This window comes from Condylostylus longicornis, unplaced genomic scaffold, assembly GCF_029603195.1.
Source record: "Condylostylus longicornis isolate FDR11 unplaced genomic scaffold, ASM2960319v2 ptg000018l, whole genome shotgun sequence".
NCBI classification, from domain to species: domain Eukaryota; kingdom Metazoa; phylum Arthropoda; class Insecta; order Diptera; family Dolichopodidae; genus Condylostylus; species Condylostylus longicornis.
Genome location: NW_026577987.1, coordinates 9,511,829 through 9,534,278, shown reverse-complemented (window position 1 = coordinate 9,534,278; position 22,450 = coordinate 9,511,829). Strand labels below are relative to the sequence as shown.

Below are 22,450 nucleotides of genomic sequence, written 5' to 3'. Positions count from 1 at the left end.
AATAAAGTGTAAAATTATATTCCGAAAATTTGCAAAAATATAACAATAATTTTTATATATTATATTTTTTAATAGAGAAAGAGAGAGAGAGAGAAAGAGAAAAGAAAAAAGAAAAATTATAATAAGTAGTTGAAATAAATATTTTTAATTTAAATGTTATGACATTTTATTTAAAAAAATATATACATATATTTTTGAATAATTATTTTTTCTTTATGGAAACAAACGATTTTTAAGTGAAATTTAATTATTTATGCATTATAAATATTTGAAATTAGTGGAAAAATAATTAGATTATTAAAAATATAAAAATGAAATTTAAAGTAATTCGTGTGCACATATTATCAAGGTCGAGAGAAATTATTAATTATTTATTAATTATTTTTTTGCATATTTTATATAAGTTTAACAAAAATTTGATAAAATTAATAAGAAAAAATTTAAAAATTAAATAAAATTATTTGTTGAAATAATTAAAACATAAAAAATAATTTTTATTTTAACAATGAATAAAATTAACATTTAAAATTTTTGATTTAATAATTTAAAAAAAAAATATTTTTATAATTTACATTTGCGGTCAAATAATTTAAATTTTTGAGTACATTTTTATTTTTGACAACAATAGTGGTGAATAACACACCGCTAATATTCTATTTATACACAAAGAGAAAAAAGAATTCATTAAAAAATATCAGAGTAGCTGTAATGCTTTACTGTTATAATAAAAACTTTTACGATATAAAATATTCCGGAATTATCAAATAAAATAATAATAAATAAAATTTTAAAAATTTATCACATAAAGCTTCATTTTTATCACATAATTAGATTATTTTTTTTTTTTGTATTTTTTATCGAATTTTTTTTTGAATAAAACAAAATAAAAAATGAAAAATAACTCCAATCAAGTAATTAGATTAGATTTGCAGTTTAACAATCACATTTTAATTGAATTAAAAGATATATCGTATTTGAAATTTTATTTTTTTTTAGTTAATTTAAAAAAAAAAAGTGTAGTTTTTTAATAATAAAACTTTCATCATATTTTTTAAAAATAAAAATTTTTGTTTTTCTAACGATTTTATTTTATTTAACATTATTTCAATGCTTATTCTATTTTACAGGTTGTGAATCAATAAGTTAAGTGGTTTAATAAAAAAAAACAAAAATAAAAAAAATTATAAATAGAAAAAAAAAGCTTTTCACTATAGGAGAAAAAAAGAAATTATTGATAATTTAATCGCTAAAAAAAATTTTGCTATCAAAATCCAAATATTTAATCAAAAATAAGTTACTTAATAATATTTTGTAGTCATTAATTATTTTTTTAAAAAAAAAAGTATATTGTTAAGTAAAAATAGTTTAAAATCATTAAATGATTTTTTATTGAAAAATTTTTAAATGTACGAATAACCAAAGAAATTGTGGATCAAATTTAAAATTTTTGAAAACAGAAATTGGATTACAAAATGATTTATATAGATGACAACGACCCAGAGGGTGGTAAGTGTGAACCATTCTTTTTTCAATATTATTTAATATAAGTATATATAGTATTTAAATACTGAAACTTTTGGAATAGAAAATTGATTTTTGCGATCTAAAATACAATATCGTATTTATGTATAACAGTGGTATTTCATCTCTTCCCCAATTCACGAAGCTCTTTTACTTTATTTGGTTTATAATGCTATAGAAATTTATTTCATACTTACAAAATATTTAATTATAAATTTTTTTTGTACTTATCATATTTAATTTTTTACTTAAAAAACCGAAACTTATTACAGTACTTTATTACAGTGTTGTCCATATATAAATGTATACATTGCATTAATATTGTATAGTCGAAATATTATATTTATAAAAGTAATTTTCTCGAATTCAGCAATTTTAAAATGTTTAATATTGAATTAGAATTGATTTGAACAAAAAATTAGAATTAAAAATGATAATAATAAATATTCTACATTTTATTCATAATAAAAGTATTCAAATTTAGGTTTTTGTATATGTGGAAGTGTAGTGCATATTGTTTGCAACATTCATATGAAAACCCTTAAAAAACCCTAAATAAACCCCTTGATAAGAAACTTAAAGTTTTGTCAATTCAAAAAATTCAATAAACTTGAAACTTTCGTTTTAATTTCAAACTTTGAAATTGATAATAATTTCACGTTTTTGGTAACAGAACTCAACAGTCATTGAGTGATACTGTATTCAATTCAGCTAATCAGAGTTTGTTGGATGGTTTAGTATTTATATTGTGTTACTGAAATTTAGATTTAAGGATATCACAACCAAATATTTGTAATGAAATCGCAAAATTTGTAAAAACAAAAATTTGTTTATTCTCATTCGACATATTCCAATTTAGTTAGAAAACAAGTAATGCAAAAAATTTAAAATTTCGAGCTCATCAAAAATTCTTTAAATAATTAAAATTAAAATTTTAAAATTTAAAAGCAATTTTAAATATTTAATAAAATTGTCCTTTATTTTGTTTATTATTACTTCCGCTGTTTGAATTAATAGGAAAATTTTAGCATAATTTCAAATTATTTCTAAAAGGTTTTTGAAGGTCTCTCTTTTCAGTACTTTTTCTTTATACTTAAATTTTTAAAATAGTTTTTGGCAAGTTCTGTTTTTTCTTATTATTAAAAAAATACAAAGAAATAAAATTTAAATATTACGAAGAACTTAAGAGTTTCTAAAAATGTAAATACCAAAAAAATATCAAGTTAATGAAAGTTTTGAGCAGTTTCTGTTGGTACTTTACTTATTTCAACTTTTTTTACTTTTTTATGTACAAATAATTAAAAATAAGTACAATGGTATACACAAATAATAAAAATAATATAAAAGCAAAGATTTTTTTATTTAATTTTTATTTTTTAATTAAAAAAAGAAATTGCCAATAAAAGGTCAAAAAACCAATACTTTTAACTGCGCTTTTCAAGATTTCTATATATACATAAAAAAAAACAATAAAAATTGTTTGAAAATAATTTTTCCAATTAGTACAACATTAAATAAATATATGTGAGTATGTATGTCTATATATAAACAATAAAAAACAAGAAGTATGCTTTTTACTCGTTAAAAAATAATTTAAAAAAATTACACCCTTTTTTTATTTTTAAACATAAAAATATTTTCTGTCGCGAAATTTTTTGTCATTATCATTGAGATTTTTCGCAAATTCGGTCATAAAAGTTCACTGATTTATTAAACAAAAAAATGTCCAAATTAAAATAGCTTTAATATAGGGCACCAAGACTATTCAGCATAAAAAATCACTCTATGTATATACAAGACTTCCAAATATGTGACTATTAACAAAAAAACTATAAAATTTGTATTATCTTTAAGCTTTTAAACTTCAACTAACTGACAAGAGAAATCAGAATGTATAACAGACATGACTTATTCAACAACACAATGTAAATCATCATATAAATCTAAATAGATCTTTGGCAGCACATTTCACTGAAAACAAATTTTATAGCGCATGATTCTAAATTTCTGATAATATGGTTCTGATACACAATTTAGATTTTGAAGCGTAATATTTGCATTGTGTAGTAAAGGAGTATTTACGAGTATATTATAATTTTTAAGTTACAGAAATTCCGGTGCATCAATTGCAAGTTTAGAAAATTTAAAAAAAATCATTCTGAAGTATTGCAGATCCAGAGCAGAAATTAAACTGATTAAAGCTATAGAACTTAATTTTAGAAGCCTAGAATTCACCCATAGTTTTCACTTTTTCCTTCAAATTCCCAATATCCCTCGAAATAAACGAAATTTTATTTTTTAATTATTTTTTATCCCTCAGTTATTAAAACTAAAATAACTTTTATGTTTTTTTAATTACAAACCATATGCAAACATGTACTAAATTATTTTTAAGTTTTCAATTTTATTTTCAATTTTTATTTAATAAAAAAAAAATTATGAATAATACAAAAAGTCGGAAACATATAATTAAATTTTTTTTTTGTAATTTTAAATATAGAAAAAAAATTTAATTGAAAACAATAATTTTTTTTTGCAAAACTATCATCGCTTCATTGAGATTTTTTGTATAATTTTTTTTAATATAGCTTTCTCTATTTTGTTTTTCTTTCGTTTAACCGCCGCCTATCGGATGAATCATAAAACATTAAATAAAAATTTTCATACTTTTTAAACAGCACGGGAATGTGAACACGTCATTTAGTAAAAATTTTTTCTTGTTGTTTTTTTATTTTCTATTCGAAAAATACAAAAGAATCATTATTTTTTGAAATCAACAAAAAACCATTTTTTTTTTGGATTATTTCCAAATATTCTGTTACAAAAAACCTAAAAAAAAAATATAAAACATTCTCTATCTCTTTTTCTCTCTTAACCTTAAAAATATCTTTTAGTCTACATTATTTAAAGTTTTCAAATGCTTTCAATATGGCCCGAAAAATATTTTGAATATGTTCGACAAAATGACTGTTGCCTCTATATGTATACACATACAAATAACAAACATTTTGTATATACATTGTAAGTTATCACTGAATGTTAAATAAGTTGTCAAATGGAATGCGTTGGTGTTTTAAAAATCACAAATTGTTTTACGTGTCACACATCATTTTTTAAAAATTTTTAAAAGAAAAAATAGAAGTTTTGTACAGGAATTTCTTTTTTCTTTCTCAATAAAAATTTTTTTCCTTAAAAGTAGCCAGATCTTTTTAAATAAATTTAAAATTAATCTAATTTCAGATACTTACGAGAGAAAAAAAATATTTTTTTTATATCTATATTTATAGACTTGCACAAACATACTACAAAACTATTTTTTGGCAAAAAAAAACTCAAAAAAAAAAGGAAACTTTTGAAATAATCACAAAAATGATTTGTGCACATGCATTCATATAAATGTACTTGAAATTGAATGAAAATCGGTCTAAATTTGAATTAATTTGAATTTGAAAAATTTAAAATTTTGAATATTTTATAGAATAATTTACGTAGGAAATAGAAAATATTTAAATACAATTATAATTTTTTTCATATTTATACCTTAAACTTATAAAGGAAATTACACCTTATATAATATTTACAGGGTGGTGTTACAAATAATTGTTTAATAAAAGAATTCGCCTCATTGCAGAAATTAAAATTAGAGAACGATTTGCTATCAATATTAAATATAAATTATTAAGAGAATATTTTTGGAACTTATTAATGACTTTCTTTAAATGAAAATTTAAAGAAAAACTACAGACCAAGTTTTGCCCTTTCCGAAACTTGAAGAATTTAAACATTTGAACACTTTAAAAACATTTTTTTTTTCTGAAAACCTTCCCTTTATCACATTTTCTTAATTTCGTAAAATATTCATTGCATACTTTTGGGCGAACAATAATTTAAATTATTATAGTAATATATTATAAGTATGTATTATAACTTGATAAATCTTATAATTATAAAAGTATGGAATACCGGAAATTGAAATTGTGGCAATTTTGAAAATTCAAAAGAACAGCAAAATAAATTTGTTCCGACAAAATGAACCATTCATTAATGTTTTAAGATTGTTAAAATTTTGAAATTCTATAGTTACCACCTAAACTGAAGAAACAAACAAAAATTCTAGTAAAATATCTTTCTTCCAAAAATTTGATTATGTATAGAATTCAAATTTCATCGTTAAGAACATTCAAAAAGTTTTTTCCATAGATTCCTGAACGGACGAATGGATGAATGAATAAATGAATTATTTGTTCATTTTGTAAGTATATAGACGAAATAAAATATCTTTATATTAATCTAACTAAATTTCAAATCTCCCTGTATCATACTTCTCACATACATCTACATATTTTAAAACTTTTTGTTAAACGAATTTTAATTAAAAATTTTGTGAAATTAAAAAAATTCTTGGCTAAAATTTAAATAGATTAATGGCGCCGTAATTTTTCTCAACTTTTAACTATAAATATAAGTACAATATGTGTATTATACCTAGATACAACGAAATGTACATATGTAGGACGGAACTATTATATTGCACTTTAATATCTGCATCTATATAGCTATGTACAAATGTGTTTTTAGTCCAACCCAAAATTGTACAACATTTATTCAAATATTGCACAAATACCTATACTTACATACACAAATATTTGAATGAATATTTTGAAAACGTGACCATTAAATTAAAAAATTTATTTCAGATGTCAAAATCTATTAAAAGAAATTATTCTTAAAAAAAAAATTTTTTTTTTTAATTTTCTTTCTTGTTTTAATTATTAAATTTTAATTCTTTTTTTTCCGAAAAATAAATTTTCAAAATGATAAATGTTTGATCAACGTAACACAAAATGTATGTATATAATAAATATTGTAGTCTTAAACATATTTTTGTCTCAAAATTAAAATTCTTTCATATTTTCAAAAGATGAAGGTTATCCAGCCTATAAAACTATAATAATAAAAAATATTAAAACATAATTTTAAAAAAATTTCATTTTATTTCATTGTTTATTAGCCTTTCGTTTAGAATTTTAAATTAGAACTTTAAAGATTTTAGCAACAGTAGACGAGAGTAAAATATTTTTTAATTGAATTTTTCTTTTAATTTTAATTTTAAATTTAAATTTTGTTTTATCACAAGTAATAATTTCTTTCTAAAAATTTTATGTAAGTATGTGATGTATATGTGTATATTTATCTAGTCATAAATTCCAAATATTCAACTAACAAACAAAATTCTACAAAAATAAAAGGAAGTGCCATTTACTTTTTAATATTTACAATTTAAAAAAATAGTTGAGGGAAAATCAGCCTATATTTTACAATAGGCAATTTTCATTCAATCAAAATATTTGTCATCGCGAAAATATAAACTAAAAATTTCATCATTGAAATAAAAAAAAAAAATTGTATTTATTTTAAAATTTTACCATTTGATTTTAAAATTTTCAAACTTACTTTGTAAATTTTTTAAATGTCACTTCATAATATTTGACTGTTATACAATTTATAAAAATTTAAACTTGCAGAGTCTCGAAGAATCGATGATATTCCTCACACCGCCATATTCTCTGCATGCAATAAAAATAAAAATGGTTCATAATATTGTAAAATTAATCCGGGATATTTTCCTTTTCTTTGTTTTTTTAAAATTTTTCCTCATAAAACAAAAAAGGTTTTTATGATTTTATTTCAAAAATGTGAACTCTAAACATGGTACTCCTGAGATTTTCAGTTCATACATTTAGCATTGAAATAAAGGCCGAAAAAATGATTGCGTTTCATGAAATAAAAAGTTTAATAATTGAATTATTAATAATTTAATCACACACAACAAACGGTCAGAGGGGTACTATTAAATTCAAAATTTTAAGTTCTTTTTTCCGTAAACATTTCGGGTAGTGAACCTTCTATATAAAGCATATTCCATCTGTAGAATTTCTGTACTACAAATCAAAGTGTAAGAATATGCGGCTTTTAAAAAAAACAGAATTTGAGATTAAATTGTTCCACAGGAACACCTAGATCAATTTTAATTCTTTTATTTGAGAATATTATCAACTCCAGGACTCAATGTACATACCTGCATATTAAAAAAACAAAATTGGTTCAATTCTGAACTTATCAAAGTTTACTTTTCATACCTCTTTCATCGTACATTATATATAACATACAAATTTTCATAATATACAAAGTCTTATATCCTTATACATAAAATTTAATTTAAAAATATCCTTTTGATATTTATAACAAATTATTGCTTTTCAGTAATTTTCACTTTCAAATGAAATTTTTAAAATGTTTTCTGAATAAAAAATTATGATAGGTAGAGGGTCATGCTGTTTATTTTATTCTGAATGAATTTTAGAACATTTTTCTATGATACAGGCAGAAATAAATTTAAAATCTTTTAACTTTATTAAATTGTTTTTTATCAAATTCCGTATAGTAAAATAGATTTCAAAAGAGCATTTTCAAAATTTTAATAAATTTATTTAAAATTTGTAAATATCAGGCTTTAATAGGCAGCTTTTATTCATTTTACACAAATTAAGAATGAAAATTTTGTTTTGCAAATCCCGATTCTACTTATTATACAACTATTTTAATACTTGCTTTTGTTGTATTTTAAAATTCCATTTAATTTAAATCATTCAATACAATTTAACTTTTTACATAATAAAATTTCTCTTTTTAAATAAGTTTTTAATTTCAATGCCAAATTAACTTTTAACAAAAAAAAAAAAGAGAGAAATAACAAATTTAACACTTACATTATAAATTTTAAAATATTGCAACATATAGAAACGATTTGAAAAGCAATATTGCTTTTTATAATATAACAGTATGGAAAATTACATACATATATAACATATTTTATACACAATGTAAAGAATCATACGTGTTCATGCAACAGAAATACTTATTCATATTTTAAAATACTTAACATCTTTCATGTAGCTACGCTCCATAATATGCTAGTATATATAAAAATATTTTACTATCATCAAAGTAATAATGAAAAAATGAAAATAATTATGATGCTATACATAAAGGTACATATACTTATGAACATCAAAATATTTTTTTATTTCTCTTTTTTATTTTGTTTTATTAAATTCAATTCATTGTATACAGAAAAAACCCTTTCCAATAAAATTCTAACCACTGCTGAGATGATTATATGTTCCTGATGATGATAATAATGTTATTTCTGATAATATCAATATTATTGATGATGCTGATGTTTACTTCATGATAATGATTAAGATGATGATGATATTGCTAGAAGTATAAATAGAACCAAAGCACATATAGCTACAAGTTTGTTCTATTATTTTGTAAAGAAAAAAAAAAAAACTTAATTTTGTGTAAAATTTAATCTTGTGGAAAATTCTTTCAACATATGCACGTACATATGAGTGTGCATTCTTATACATATATGATATTATATATATATACACATTGTTTAAAAGAAAAATGTTACATAATATACAATTTAAAAAGTAAATAGCATATTAGAAAAGTCTTAAATGAGAAAAAAGTATGTTTATATTGCATTCAACATGAATGCATAATGATGGATTTAAGGTTTTTAAGAAAACAAAAAAAAAAACAATATAAAGTAAATGTAATGAAACTTTTTGTGGTTTACCTGAATTTATGTAAAGGTGTTTTTAAATATAAATATGTGGAATCTTATTCTTCTTCATTGTATTGCATAATAAATTTTGAATAATTCTTAAAGTTTCTATTTTCTAACATTTCTAAAAAAAAACAATCGGGAAAAATTGCTAATTAGTTTCACCCTCATCCCGTCCCGTCCGTCCGTGTGTCTGTTTTATAAAACTTCTAAAATTATCAAAACCAAAAATTATTTTTAAAATTTCGCAAACGCAGAATGTTCTACACTGGTTAATCATTGAAATAAAAAAGTGACCATTGTTGTAGAAACTTAAAATTTTAACAGCCTTTAAATACTTAGGAACACAAGTAGTTTATTCCGCTGGCAGAAAGATTTTTCTACTTCTATATGAGGTAAAAAATTGCAAAAATCTAGCAGTAAATATCATGACATCATCAAATATGATCATTTGACCTAACTCTCTTGATTAATCATCAAATTGGGCTAAACGTCTATGTGAACGCGTCTATGTATTTTTCACTTTTATTTGCTCATCCTAAATTTATGCAATATATTTTCTAACATACATAAATGAAATTTTAATAAGGTAGTAGACTGCTTTTACATATTGAACTTTTATGTGAAAAGAGCTACTTTAAAAACCATTGGTTTTATTCAACTTTAAGAAAAATTCTAATTTGCTGTCTACAGTAAACAAAGAAAATGCAATTTCATTAGAATTACTTTTGTTCATCACAATCGCGAAACTGTATATTTGAAATGAAAAAAGTTAACACAGAAAGTCTGAAAAACGATTTGAAGAAAAATATATTCAAAAAGTTTCGTTTATCATTCTGCATTTTTAATACTTTTGCAAGAAAAAATTGCAAGTAACAGTTTTATAAAACTTGCTAAATTAAAATTTATTGTTTATTTCGCAAATAGTATGTAAGTTTGGCGTTAAAATTGAAAAAAAACATTTAAGAACAAGGATGTGGCGATTTTGTGAAGTGGTTCCAAACTATTTCTTTTAATTACATCATAGCCTCTGGTCCAAATTTACAAATATTTTATTACCCAAGGACAAAAAAGGTCCCCAAAGACAAAATTTCACAAAGACATTGAAATTTTGAAGATCTTCTGCAAGTCAGATATTTAGAACTGAAATATATACTCTCATTACAACAGTTTAAAAATTAAAATTTAATATGCTCTCTTTCAATTTGACAATGCACACTATACACTTACGCTTCCTCGTTTGGATAAATGCACTATACTGAATATCGAAGAAAGTTTGTTGACCAGTCACTGCCTATACTCTTGTAAACTATAAATAAATTTGAGGAGATACGAGAACTTTTCAAGGCAATGTCTTTGAATCAATTAAATAATAATTACTATGATGAAAAATAGACATGCAGAATCTAACTACCAATAATTTCTTGATATGCGCTTGAAATCAATTCCGAGAAAAATTTTTAACCACAATTCCAAGGTTCCTTTTATTGATGACAACCAGTAACAGAAATCATCTCTGTTAATTTAAAAAAACAAATTAAACTTTAATTCATCCTATAGATTTTCTAACTTAAATTTAATATTGTCGCACTGCATTTGATATTAATGATTTATTTTTTATATCGATTTTCTTTAATTTTTTTTCTACTTTAATTAAGTAATCAAATTAATCAATCAAGCAGAATATTATAAAACTCTTTTAAAAAAACAAAAATCAAGGATAATACAAATTTACCCTGAAAAATTCTTAGAATTTCATTAATTTATATCGTATGTCCTCTGGCATAATTTTAAGTCTACATAATAAAATAAAAAGAAAATTGTCATTGAAAGTTATTAAAGTGATGAAGTACTTAAATAATTAAATGCACATAAAAATTAACAAAATAACAAAATTTTAGAAAAAAAAAAGTTTTATTAAAATTTTAAAGGTACTTAGGTAATTTTAAAATTTCATAAAATCTACTCAAAAATTTTTTTTTTTAAATCAAAGGATTCAATGGGTTTATTTAAAAAATCATCATAGAAACTTTCAAATATATTTCATATTAATTACTAGAGTTGCTCTGAGAAAAAAACTGAAATACAAACAAATAGAGTTTCTTTCTTTAAAAAGAAAATTTTTTCCACAAAAAAACCTTGAAAACTTTTATTAAATTTTTCCCACAGAAATTCTTCTTTTCTTACAATATTCTTCTATAATCTTAAGTTTTAAAATAAATGGTATACAAAACCTCAAAACCTTAGTTGTTTTTTTTTAATAAACTTTTAAAGTTTTTATAAGTAGAACTTTTATTTAACATTTTTTTTTTTTATAAAGCATTTAAGGGTTTAAATCTGTGCAATTAACTTATATTATAAAATTCTTCAAGAATATCAAATTTAAATATAAAATGTACAGAAAATTATTCAAATATTCTTCAGAATAACTTAATTTTACCATATGAAAATTTAGTAGCTTTGTATGCATTTTATAAAAATTTAAATATTAAAATGTATAAAATATTAAAATAAATTTTTTTAATAAAATTTTAAAAGTTAAATTGGAATTATTCTTAAAAATAATTCATTCATTTTATTTTTTAAATTAAAACTTAACAAAACTTTTTTAAATTTTAATTAAAAGTTATAATTTAAAACAGGAATGTTGTTTCCCCGTTTATGAACGTACTAATTTTTCTTTAAAGTTTACTATTCTATTACAACAATCCTGTTTCAAGCGTTTAAATTAAGTATAATTTTCATATTATTTTAATAGGTATGATAAGTAGGCTAAATTATGCAATATTTAATGGTATAACGCAATCATTACTAACTTCAAATAATTAATATTAAATCTAAATTTAATTAGAAGCCATCAAATAATCTATAAACTTTAATAATACCCAATTATATTGAATTTCCCTAAAAGTATGCAATTTTATTCAGATTCAAATTTTCAATTAAATTACACAAAAATTATACAGCAATTTTTAAAGTTTATCTAGCTAAGTTTAAATAAAAATTTATAAATTATAGCTAAAGTTTTAGAATTATAGCTACCAGAAAAACTACTAAAGGTACAGGAAATAAAACTTGCATTAATAACATCCTACCTTCAAGTATACTCAATATTACAAAAATGTGCCGCTTAATAAAATTGTGGTAAAAATTCAAATAAAATAAAAGAATTTCTTTATAAAAGTACTTAAAAAACTTTTACCATTGGGCCAGTACTGTTAATATGATAGACCTTAAAATAAATAGTGTAAGTAAATCGTATAAGAAATTTATCAAGAATAGTCGAACAATAAATAAATGATTTTAAATTAATTGGAAAATAAAAAAACTATTCAATCATCTATAGTTGTTTAAAACTTTACCATATTAGCCACATAGAATCAATATTATACTTTTCTAAATTGCATTTGAACACAAAACTAAAAATCAAAGTCATAGTTACATTTTACTATTCTCTATTTCCTCACATATTTTATTAATTATTTTCTACAATACAAGTAATTCAGTTTAATACTAAATTTGTGTAACAGTTAATTAATTCCACAAGTATTTCAAAACCATTAATTTTTTTACAAATTTAAACCACATACATGTTATATTAAGGAATCATTTGAATAATTCAAGTATATTCCTTAAATACTAAACACAGACGAAAATATATTGAATAAAAAATGAACAACTTTCCTGACGTGAATTTTCATTTTCAATCGTCATACTTCATTACGTATACGAGCACTCAACAGATAATGAAATAAAAAGGCAAAAATTAACACAAAATGGTGATTGCCTTTATTTTAAATGGTACTTAAGATTAACTGAATAAAAACAAAAATACTAAAGTTTCACTTCAACTAGACACTAGAGTGCATTTATTAGCGGTGTTTTATCAACAACAAGGATAAATTTTTTTGTTTTGCATTACGGAACGAAGTTTTATATGTGCTTCTTTTTTAATTTTGTTATTTATTTTTTTTTTCATCATACAAATATAAAAAGTTTCCTCTCGCTTTAGTTTTGAATAAAGGTAATATAACAAGCATACACATGTACACACAACGTATATTTGTGGGTGATTACCTCCTTCATTTCGCACATATTTATTTTATTTTTGTTTTCTTTTTTGTTGTTTATTATTAGTGTGTAAATTGGTAGTTGAAAATGAATTTTTAACAGCAAAATAATTTAAAGTTTTTGCAAAAAAAAGGCTATTATTCAACAGGATTACACAAATGAAGGTAAAAGGAAAAACAAAATTCTACGAGTGTTTATTTTATCAAAACTTTGCAATCTAATTTAGTTGTACCATTTGTTTGTAGCCTTGTATTACATATTTATATGTAAAGAAAACTTGAATTGAAATTTTAAATCATGCCCCTTGTAATTTAATGTGTTGTTACACGGTTTACCAGAATATGAAATTTGAGTAAGTTTCGAAAATTTGTGACAAGATTTTTTTTTCAAAACTTGGGTTACAATTTATTAAAAGAAGCGTTGCAACATTTTCGTAAGTTCTTAAAAATTGCAAATTTCTAGAATTTGATAAATCTAATTAAACTATTCGGCTGACAATTTGTTGATTTTAATACATTCACTTACGTGAGGCAAATTTTAATTTTTAATTCATATTTTCAAAAAATTTCAAAAATAAATCAAAATTCCTTTTATTTATCTTACATGGAAGTAAAGAACGAATGAAAATAAAAAACTTTGATGTGCTCAGCGCAAAACCGATCGCAATGTGTGTTGTCTAGTTTAGGAAAAGTATTACATAAAATTATGAAAACGCATTCTTTTCAATTCTAAGGAAATTAGCAAATTTTTATATAACATACCTAGAAAAGTGTGAATTTGACTCTTAGTTGAGTTATGTTTTGTGCAACGCCAATTGCGTGAAAAGTTCGGCAGTTAATTACGGCAACAATTATAAAACTTACAGAATTACAGAACTCAATTATAAAATTTCAGGAAACCAAGAGACCGATACGCAGACAGACGAACTTGCAGACAGGCAGACCCACATCTTTCTAAAAATAGTTTATTTACTCTTCGTTACTATGGGGAAGTGCGTAACACTTTGCTACTATGGACATTTGAGCCATCACATAACCTTTGCTGTTGTATGCAATGAGGTCGGTATAAATGAAAAAACACTTTTCTTTAAAATTATTTGCGGTACAAAAATGCAATTAAACTGACAAATCAAAATAATGATCTGTTTCGATACATTGATATAACCTCTTTCTTCTAAGTTATTGTTGTCATATAACAACAAGTTACTCATAGCAAAATCTACGAGAAAGAATATTTCCTTTAATCAAATTTTATATGCAAATTTATTTTATTATTTAATATTTTATGTTAACATAAATTTATTATTATATATTATAAATTATTAAACATTTATAAATTATAAAAAAATATTTGAAATGTTTGTAGCCATAAATTATATTGCCAGCAGCTAGAGTATCTGGTAATTTATTGTAATCCACTGAATTAAATTTAAAATTTTATTACTTTCGTTGAATAAATATTAATAAATATAAACATAGTTAGTCACACAATCTTCAAACACAGAAAATATATCAATTACGTAATTATATAAAAATAAATTTGAAAAAATATTAAAAATATTCATAAAATATTTGAAGTCAATCGCATTGATTTATTATGATTTTTATTGATTCTTATTGAAATTATTAATTTTTATTTAAATATTACAAGTTTTTCTTATACTAAGACCTACGTATGTGTGTATAGTTCTTTTATGAAATTATTACTTTTCTAAATTTCATACGAAATAAAATATTTCGCCTTACAATAAACTTTCTCTGCCATAAAAACTATAATTTTCAAGTTCAAAGAATTTAAATAATTTAAAATAATAATAATTTTATCCTTGCGAAATGTCAAAATTAAAAATTGAATTTCGTCTCAAAAACTGAGGAAAAACTAGAAAATTGTATGACATTTGGTCCAAAAACGTTTTGGGATTCTCAACGGTCTATCGTTTCCAAAATTATTGTTTAATGTAAAAGTTGTATAAATTCTTTTCTCGCACTTCTTGAATTCAAAATTAGAATACTCAGTTTTTGAATGAATTTTCAAAATAAAATTGAAAAAATTAAATAACACTGTGATTCAATCACTAATATTTTCTTAATCATCAATTATCACTACCACTACAGTTTCACTATTTCCCAAGTAGAAAATAATGCCAGGTGCCAGTATGACGCATATTTCATTAAGATTTATGCAAAACTTTTATATTTTTAGTTACTTATGGTATGACGTAGAATATTTTGTGCTAAAAATACTTTTAACGCTATAAACATATTTTAAATGTTATTCTAATTTTGCTATAAATTTAGTATTTGGCATAACTTTTGAATGAAAAATTTTACATATATGAAAAATATTTTGTTAACAAAAAAGAAACACACTTCCGTAATTCCATATAAGTGCGTTGTAAGATGATGACCAATGGTTAAGTAATTTCAAAAGCTATTTTCCATAGATATCTATAATAATTTTCATTAAACTTTATAGGAATTTAGTTGTAAATCGAAATCATCATCATAAGTATTTAAAACAGAATAAGATTTGGAGTATAGCGTACAATGCAGTTTCTTTAATAGAATAACTGAATTGAACTACAAAACAAGTGACTTATGAGTTAAATGCCATACTCTTATAAGAGGAAATTTAAATTATTATAATTAAGTTATTAATTACTTTTAATGACATACAAAGATTTTAACAAACAAGTTTGTTTTTAAACTCTTTTCGTAAATTAAAATAAATTTATTAAAGAAGTTAAACACAAGCTTTTAAAACCATTTACGTGATTTATTTTTTCCCATAAAAATTTAAAATCTAATTAAATTTAATGTTTTACATGGAGAAAAAGAACTTCCGAAATAAATTTAAAACTAAATACATTTACTCAGACAACAAACGCCCTTTTAACTTTCCTTCATTTTCTTTGTAATCATACAACAATTAAAAGAAAATTAGACAACACCTTCTCCCTGTCAAATTTAACCATATCTTTAATTTATTAAAGTTTAAAATTTACAAACACTTTTCGCGTTTTATCAACACAATGAAATCTATTAATAGCTTTATTGTATATAAGCATAACATAAGGAGCCGCTCAACAAAATAATTCAAATAGAAAGTTAACCAATAATTAAAAGTTGTGAAGGTTATTGTTAGAAAAGGGATTAAAAACTTTTTAAAGAAAAAGGAGCTAATCTTTCTTTATTTAAATGCGCATGCAATAAGGTATTGTCTAAAAAGTTGACCTTTTAAGTTTAGTAAAAATTTTCAGCTAAGAGTTAAATCAAAATTCATTCCACTTTTATGTATAGATGACCCTTTTCTAAAACAAAAACAAGAAAAATCAGCAAAAAAAAATTGAATTGAAAATCGTAAATTAACTCTTAACACTTAAAAGTGAAATTATTTTACAACAAAAGGATAGAAAATATTTAAGAATAAGTGAATGAAACGAAAAATTAATTTTAAAATCACAAAAAGGAAAATTATTCAACTGTGTAGCTAGAAAATATTTATTCGAAACTGTTAAAATTTTGTGATTCTGGTATTGTTGTGGTTCATAGCAAAAATATTTTACTTGGGTGTAACAAAATCTACTACGCTTTAGATAAATAAAAATTTTAAATCTGTATCAAAAAGGCAACAACTGCTGGAGACGACTTAGTACAAAGTGATCACAATATTCGAATTTCTAAGGCGATTGAATCACAGCTATAGATATAGACGTTCAAAATCAATTAATTCCACTAGGGTTTTAAGAATTTAATTTTTAGTAATGACTTTAACTCATGATTTAACTCAGGGGTGGCCAACCAACTTGTAACCTGAGGGACCTTTTGAAACTTTTGGCCCGCTAAAGTATCAATACTAATTTAAGAAAAATCAACAAACTACTCGTTTTGAAATGTGGCCAAAAATTTTCCCTAACAGAAACATACCGGGAAATTTATATCAGCGAATTCAACGGCTCAAAAAATTTATTTTGAAAATCGCGAGGCGTCTAAAAAAGGTTCCCCAATCGTGATTTAAATTATTAAATTCGAGCCACTCGCAACTATTAGTTCTTTAAGATATTCCTTTTCGAAACTACTTATTGGAAACATTGTACAACACAAGAATTGAGTTTTTTGCATACCAAAAGCAATTTTTACTTACATTCTTTGTTCCAAAATTTATTAGCAGCCTTGAATTCTAGTACAGTTTCTGATAAAAGCACCATACTATTTCAAATAGTAATTCCGAATTTTCAAAAAGCTACCAATACTTCAACACTGCAACATAAAAATTATTATTACCCTAGTTAGAAAAATTAAAAATCTTAAACACACGAAATAAAACCAACAACCACCACCTTTGTGTCTAAAATTGTTAAAAAACTTCAATTACAGAATTATCTTTACATAATTTTTAATCCTTTGACAAAATTCTTAAACCTAATTTTCAACCCTATTAAGAATACATAAAAAATAATTTTTTTTTTTGCGTTATCTCTAATTTTAAAGCTCGTTATCACTTTTTGAATTTTATCAAAAAAAAAAATTAAAGAAAACCCTTTGAATTCATTTTCTTTTAGTTTTCGTTTTTTTTTTTCATGTTTTACTTTTATCGTTTTCCTTTTATCTTCTTTCTCGTACCGTCAACCTATTGATTAAATAATATTAAGTTCAACTTTACTGTATGCGGATTTGGGACAAGGTTTGGATTTTATAGGTAAAAATTAATTTTTTTTTAACCAAAATAACGGAACTCAAATAAATACAATAACAACAATTAATTTTTTTTTCTCAGTTCACCATTGTTATTGTAATTTTTTTCCATACTCATCCAAAATGTTGATGTCCTTTTTAAAATTAATTTCTTGTTCATATTAAAAATGATTATAAATACACAAAATGAAATGAGAACCAAAAAAAAAGTTATTAAATTTATGGAAATAACGGAAAAAATTAATAAAAACAAAGATAACACCAAAATAAATACAAAGAGCATAAAATGACACTGCAGAGAGTAAAAAAAATGTACGAACAATAAACATAATGTTATCCTTGGCGAGAAGTTATTGCGCCATAATATGTTGTTGACAACTTTAATTAGATATAAAAATTAGTATATGTATTTTGTATGCGAGTACACATAAGGTGATAAGGATGCCATATTAAATAAAAATGTTAATTATAATTTTTAAATTTTTTGTTTTGTCCTTTCGTTTTTACATAAATTTCGTTTTTTTTTCTGGTCTTTTATAAAAATTAACAAAAACACCATTTTGATTTTTCTCTTCAGCTCTTTTTCTGTTTTTGTTTTTGTTTTACACAAAGGGCTTTACATATTATATAGGGTCTAAAGACTAAAAATTAATTATTATTATCCTGTAAAATGATGTTATTATCCCACATTAACAATGTATACAATTATTGTATCTGGTTGAATATAAAATGGTTTAAACGAAAATATTTAATTATATTGTATTTTTAATATTGAAAAAACAAATATGATTATATAATCATAATGCAGGGCTGAGAAAATTGTAAGTCACGTTATAGCACTCTATAATAAAAGAAATTATCAAACTGCATTCAAAATTTGTACTACTTAAAGTAATATTTCATGGGATGGTTAAGAGAACAATTATCTCGTATTTTGTAGTGGTAAATTCTATATCGCGCATTTGCAAGAATTATGACATAGGTCAAAATGCAGATTCACAAAACTTTCTTTTATTACTATTATGCTTTAATATATAAAGCTTTTCTGTAACAAAATAACGCAGAAAATTTGTTCATATGCTTGTAAAACAGTTCTAGTCTTCGATAATAATAATTATATTTTTGAGTTGTGTTGTTATTCTTCCATTTGTGCAGTATGTATAACGTGGCTAGTTGTTCTAGAACTATTAATGATAAGTAACCTAAAAGAATGAAACGTTCTTTATGAAAAATAGAATTTTATATTATTAATTTTACTCATATATTAATTTTAAAAGACATCGTTAAACTATTGAAAAATTGCGCAGGTCAGCTGGAGAGCAAATGCCAAATGAAGGCCTGATTTGTTGTTCATATATGCAATATGTCACTTTTTGCCATTCTTAAGAAATAACGATTTATTCGAAAATATTCATTTTTTTTTTTTGTGAAAAAACTTTTATTATGTGCTTCAATTTCAGACTATACACTTAGATTTATTTGCACCGCTTATTACAGAAATTGTTTTGAACCCTACTAACTGATATAAATACTATTACATTGATATCACAAATTTTTCTTCTGAAATATGGTCGGTTATTATATTTTTTAAGAGTCATTTTTTTTAAGAGCGAGAACCCTGGATAAATAATATTAAATATGAGTTTAAAAGTTGCATATTTAAACCACAAATATATGCGGTATTTAAAATTATTGGTCGAAATTTTGTAAATTTTTGTGTTTGTATTTGACTACATATATTTATATGAAATTCATTATTATATTATATATTATTTGTTGAAAAACCATTGTCGGTAACTAAACTATTTGTCTACGTATGCATGTAGGTAAATTTAACACTGAAAAAAATTTAGTATATATAAGTACTAAATCTAATTAAGTTGCAATAAAATTGAAATATTTTTATTTATATATGTATATACAATATGGTTTTATGAATTATTTGAAATTTTTGGAAAATGTTTCTATTTAATTTTTAAAATTTCAAATTACTTGTGGTTTTTCTAATTTTTCAATCTAATTTAAATTTCTAATTTTTAGAAGTCAATCTTTTTTATTATTATCTCATTTTTGCATATAAAAACAAAATTGAAAATTTAAAAATTAATTTGACTTTCATGTTAAAACCTTTATTTCAACGAAGCTGGTAGAAATTCGTGGATTTTTCACTGAAAAACTCTTGTAAAGCTTTTTTTTATACTACTTGACATAATGTACTTAAACAATTTTTTCAATATAGCACGAGCAAGCTAAAATTTCATTATTCAAAACCAACTAGTTTTACAATAAGTTATCCTTTTCAATCACTCGTATTATTGCCATGGAGTTGTTTGACATAATGTCGTAAGGTGACCTATGTGATAAAGAGAATTTCAATCGCAAATATAAATTGCGTATTAGTCTTATTTTGTCTCTTTGAATAGAATTAAAAACAGAAAAACAAAATCACAACAGACAAAAATACATTAGGAATTTATTTAGAGTGACACTGTAGTGCACATATAAACAAGCGAAGTGAAATTTTTCTAAAAAAATAGTTTAATGCTTTCAATAAAAAAAATAGGTAAGGCAAAATTTTTTAATAGAAATTTTTTTTTTAATATCAACAAATACACATTCAATTACGCTATAATTATTTGTATCTAACATTACAACTCTTCAATTCTTGCCGTATAACTTAAAACCAGCACTACAACACTCCAATTTTTGTTCTATATAAAGTGTAATTATTTGTTACTTCGAATACTGTACAAATGTGCACTCTAGTTTAATATTTTCATAAAATCTAAAATTTTAAAAGCCATAAACATTAAAACAGAATCAACTGAGGCGACGTAACCTTTCATATTGTTTTAGCTTTAAAAAATAATTTGTTTAGTATTTACTTTTTTGTTACTATTTTAAAATCGAAACTTTATTTAATAAATCCAATTAGAAAAAAAATTTAGGTTACTTTTTCCTATCTCTTTCTTACTTAGTTAAACTACAATACTAAGTAGTAATCCTTTAAGGATATCATTATAAAAATATACAGAAAGAAACTACTTAAATTCCTTCCCTTTTCATCAGTTAGGTTTATTCTTTAGAATTATTTTAAATCTTATATAACTACATATTTTTAAAATTTCAATACATTTTATCTTTGTAGTTACAAGTAGCTTAAAATAAAAGTATTTTATCCCATCTTTTGTATTAGAACGTAAATGTTTTTTTTTTAATATGTATTAAACCTTTTTCAAAAACGAAAAAATTAAGTATAAGAACCCATTCCTTTAAACTACATAATAAGTATATATATATATATATCCTATTAACTCTTCCATTTTTAAAAAGGAAAAATACTCTTTATATAAAATCAAATGAAACTTATTTTTTCTTTTTTTTTGTTTTGTTTTGTTTGAATAATGCAGGACTAAATAGGATAATTAGTACAATAATAAATACAAAAATTTTTCATTTCAAGAAATGATTTATAAATAAGCTTATTTATAATTTTAGATCAAAATACACGATTTATATGTGTATAAGCTTATAGCTACATAGAATACTAGCAATGCATATCACATTTACTCTAAAAGGATACTGTTTTCAAATTCTTTGAAAAACATTTAAAAAAAAATTCATTTTAAAATTTAATTGAAAAGGTACAATGTATTGAGATATGAATGAATGCTGTAAAAAGGAAGATTAGTACTTTTACCAGTAATAGTATTTTAAGAAAAGAAAACAAAAAAAAGTTTTATTTTTATATTTTAAAACGGAGAGATTATAAATTAAATTATTTAAAAGGAGACGATTTTCTACATAGTTTTAATGATGATTTCTCTCTCTCTCTCTCTCTCTCTCTCTCCCTTGTCTCTAATTTTTCTATTTTCAATTCACTACTTAATCGCTATGTAGAAGTAGTCAGAAAAACATTGGAATAGGTCAAGGTATATTTTAAAATCAATGCCAAACATTCTTATCTTCACCTTGTTAATCTATTTGTCATTTAAATATCCCAATAAAATAAAACTCTATCATTTACAAGAGCATAAATCAAACTGATAAACTCATGAATTTTAAATTTATTAATTATTTTTCAATATTATAAATCCAAAACAAAAAATTATTGTATATTTTGAAACAGATAGCCTTAACAATTGTATGTTAAGCGAAATTGTTAACATGCAATTGTTAAGGCTACAACATCCACTACAATTCTTTAAATAATATAAATTTTAATTTAATTGACTTATCAATTTCAATAATCAAAATTGAAATATCATTTTTCAATATTATATTTTGGTTTATTTTCAAAGAATATCAAATATAACAAGAAAAACAAATTAATTTTAATTATTATATTATAACATTTCCCCTTTTGACACATATACATATTTTCATCAGCAATTAAAATTCAATAACTCCTAACGTTATGCAATATTGTATTTTTATAATAATTTCATTTGTATCCGCTTATTATAGTTTTACAATATACTTTGCAAAGTAATACTCGCTTTGTTTCAATTTATTATATATGTAT

At 22.7% G+C, this 22,450-nt stretch overlaps 1 protein-coding gene across 1 annotated transcript in view; it reads left to right on the top strand.

Annotated features, from left to right (window-relative positions):
* The window catches only part of LOC129606350 (5'-AMP-activated serine/threonine-protein kinase catalytic subunit alpha), an 86,665-nt gene that overhangs the window by 15,746 nt on the left and 48,469 nt on the right, over window positions 1-22,450 (top strand). Inside the window, exon 2 of the mRNA XM_055516636.1 lies at window positions 1,128-1,506. Within this exon, the coding sequence (XP_055372611.1) occupies window positions 1,473-1,506 (34 nt within the window). The 5' untranslated portion in view covers window positions 1,128-1,472. The remainder of the gene's footprint in view (window positions 1-1,127; window positions 1,507-22,450) is intronic.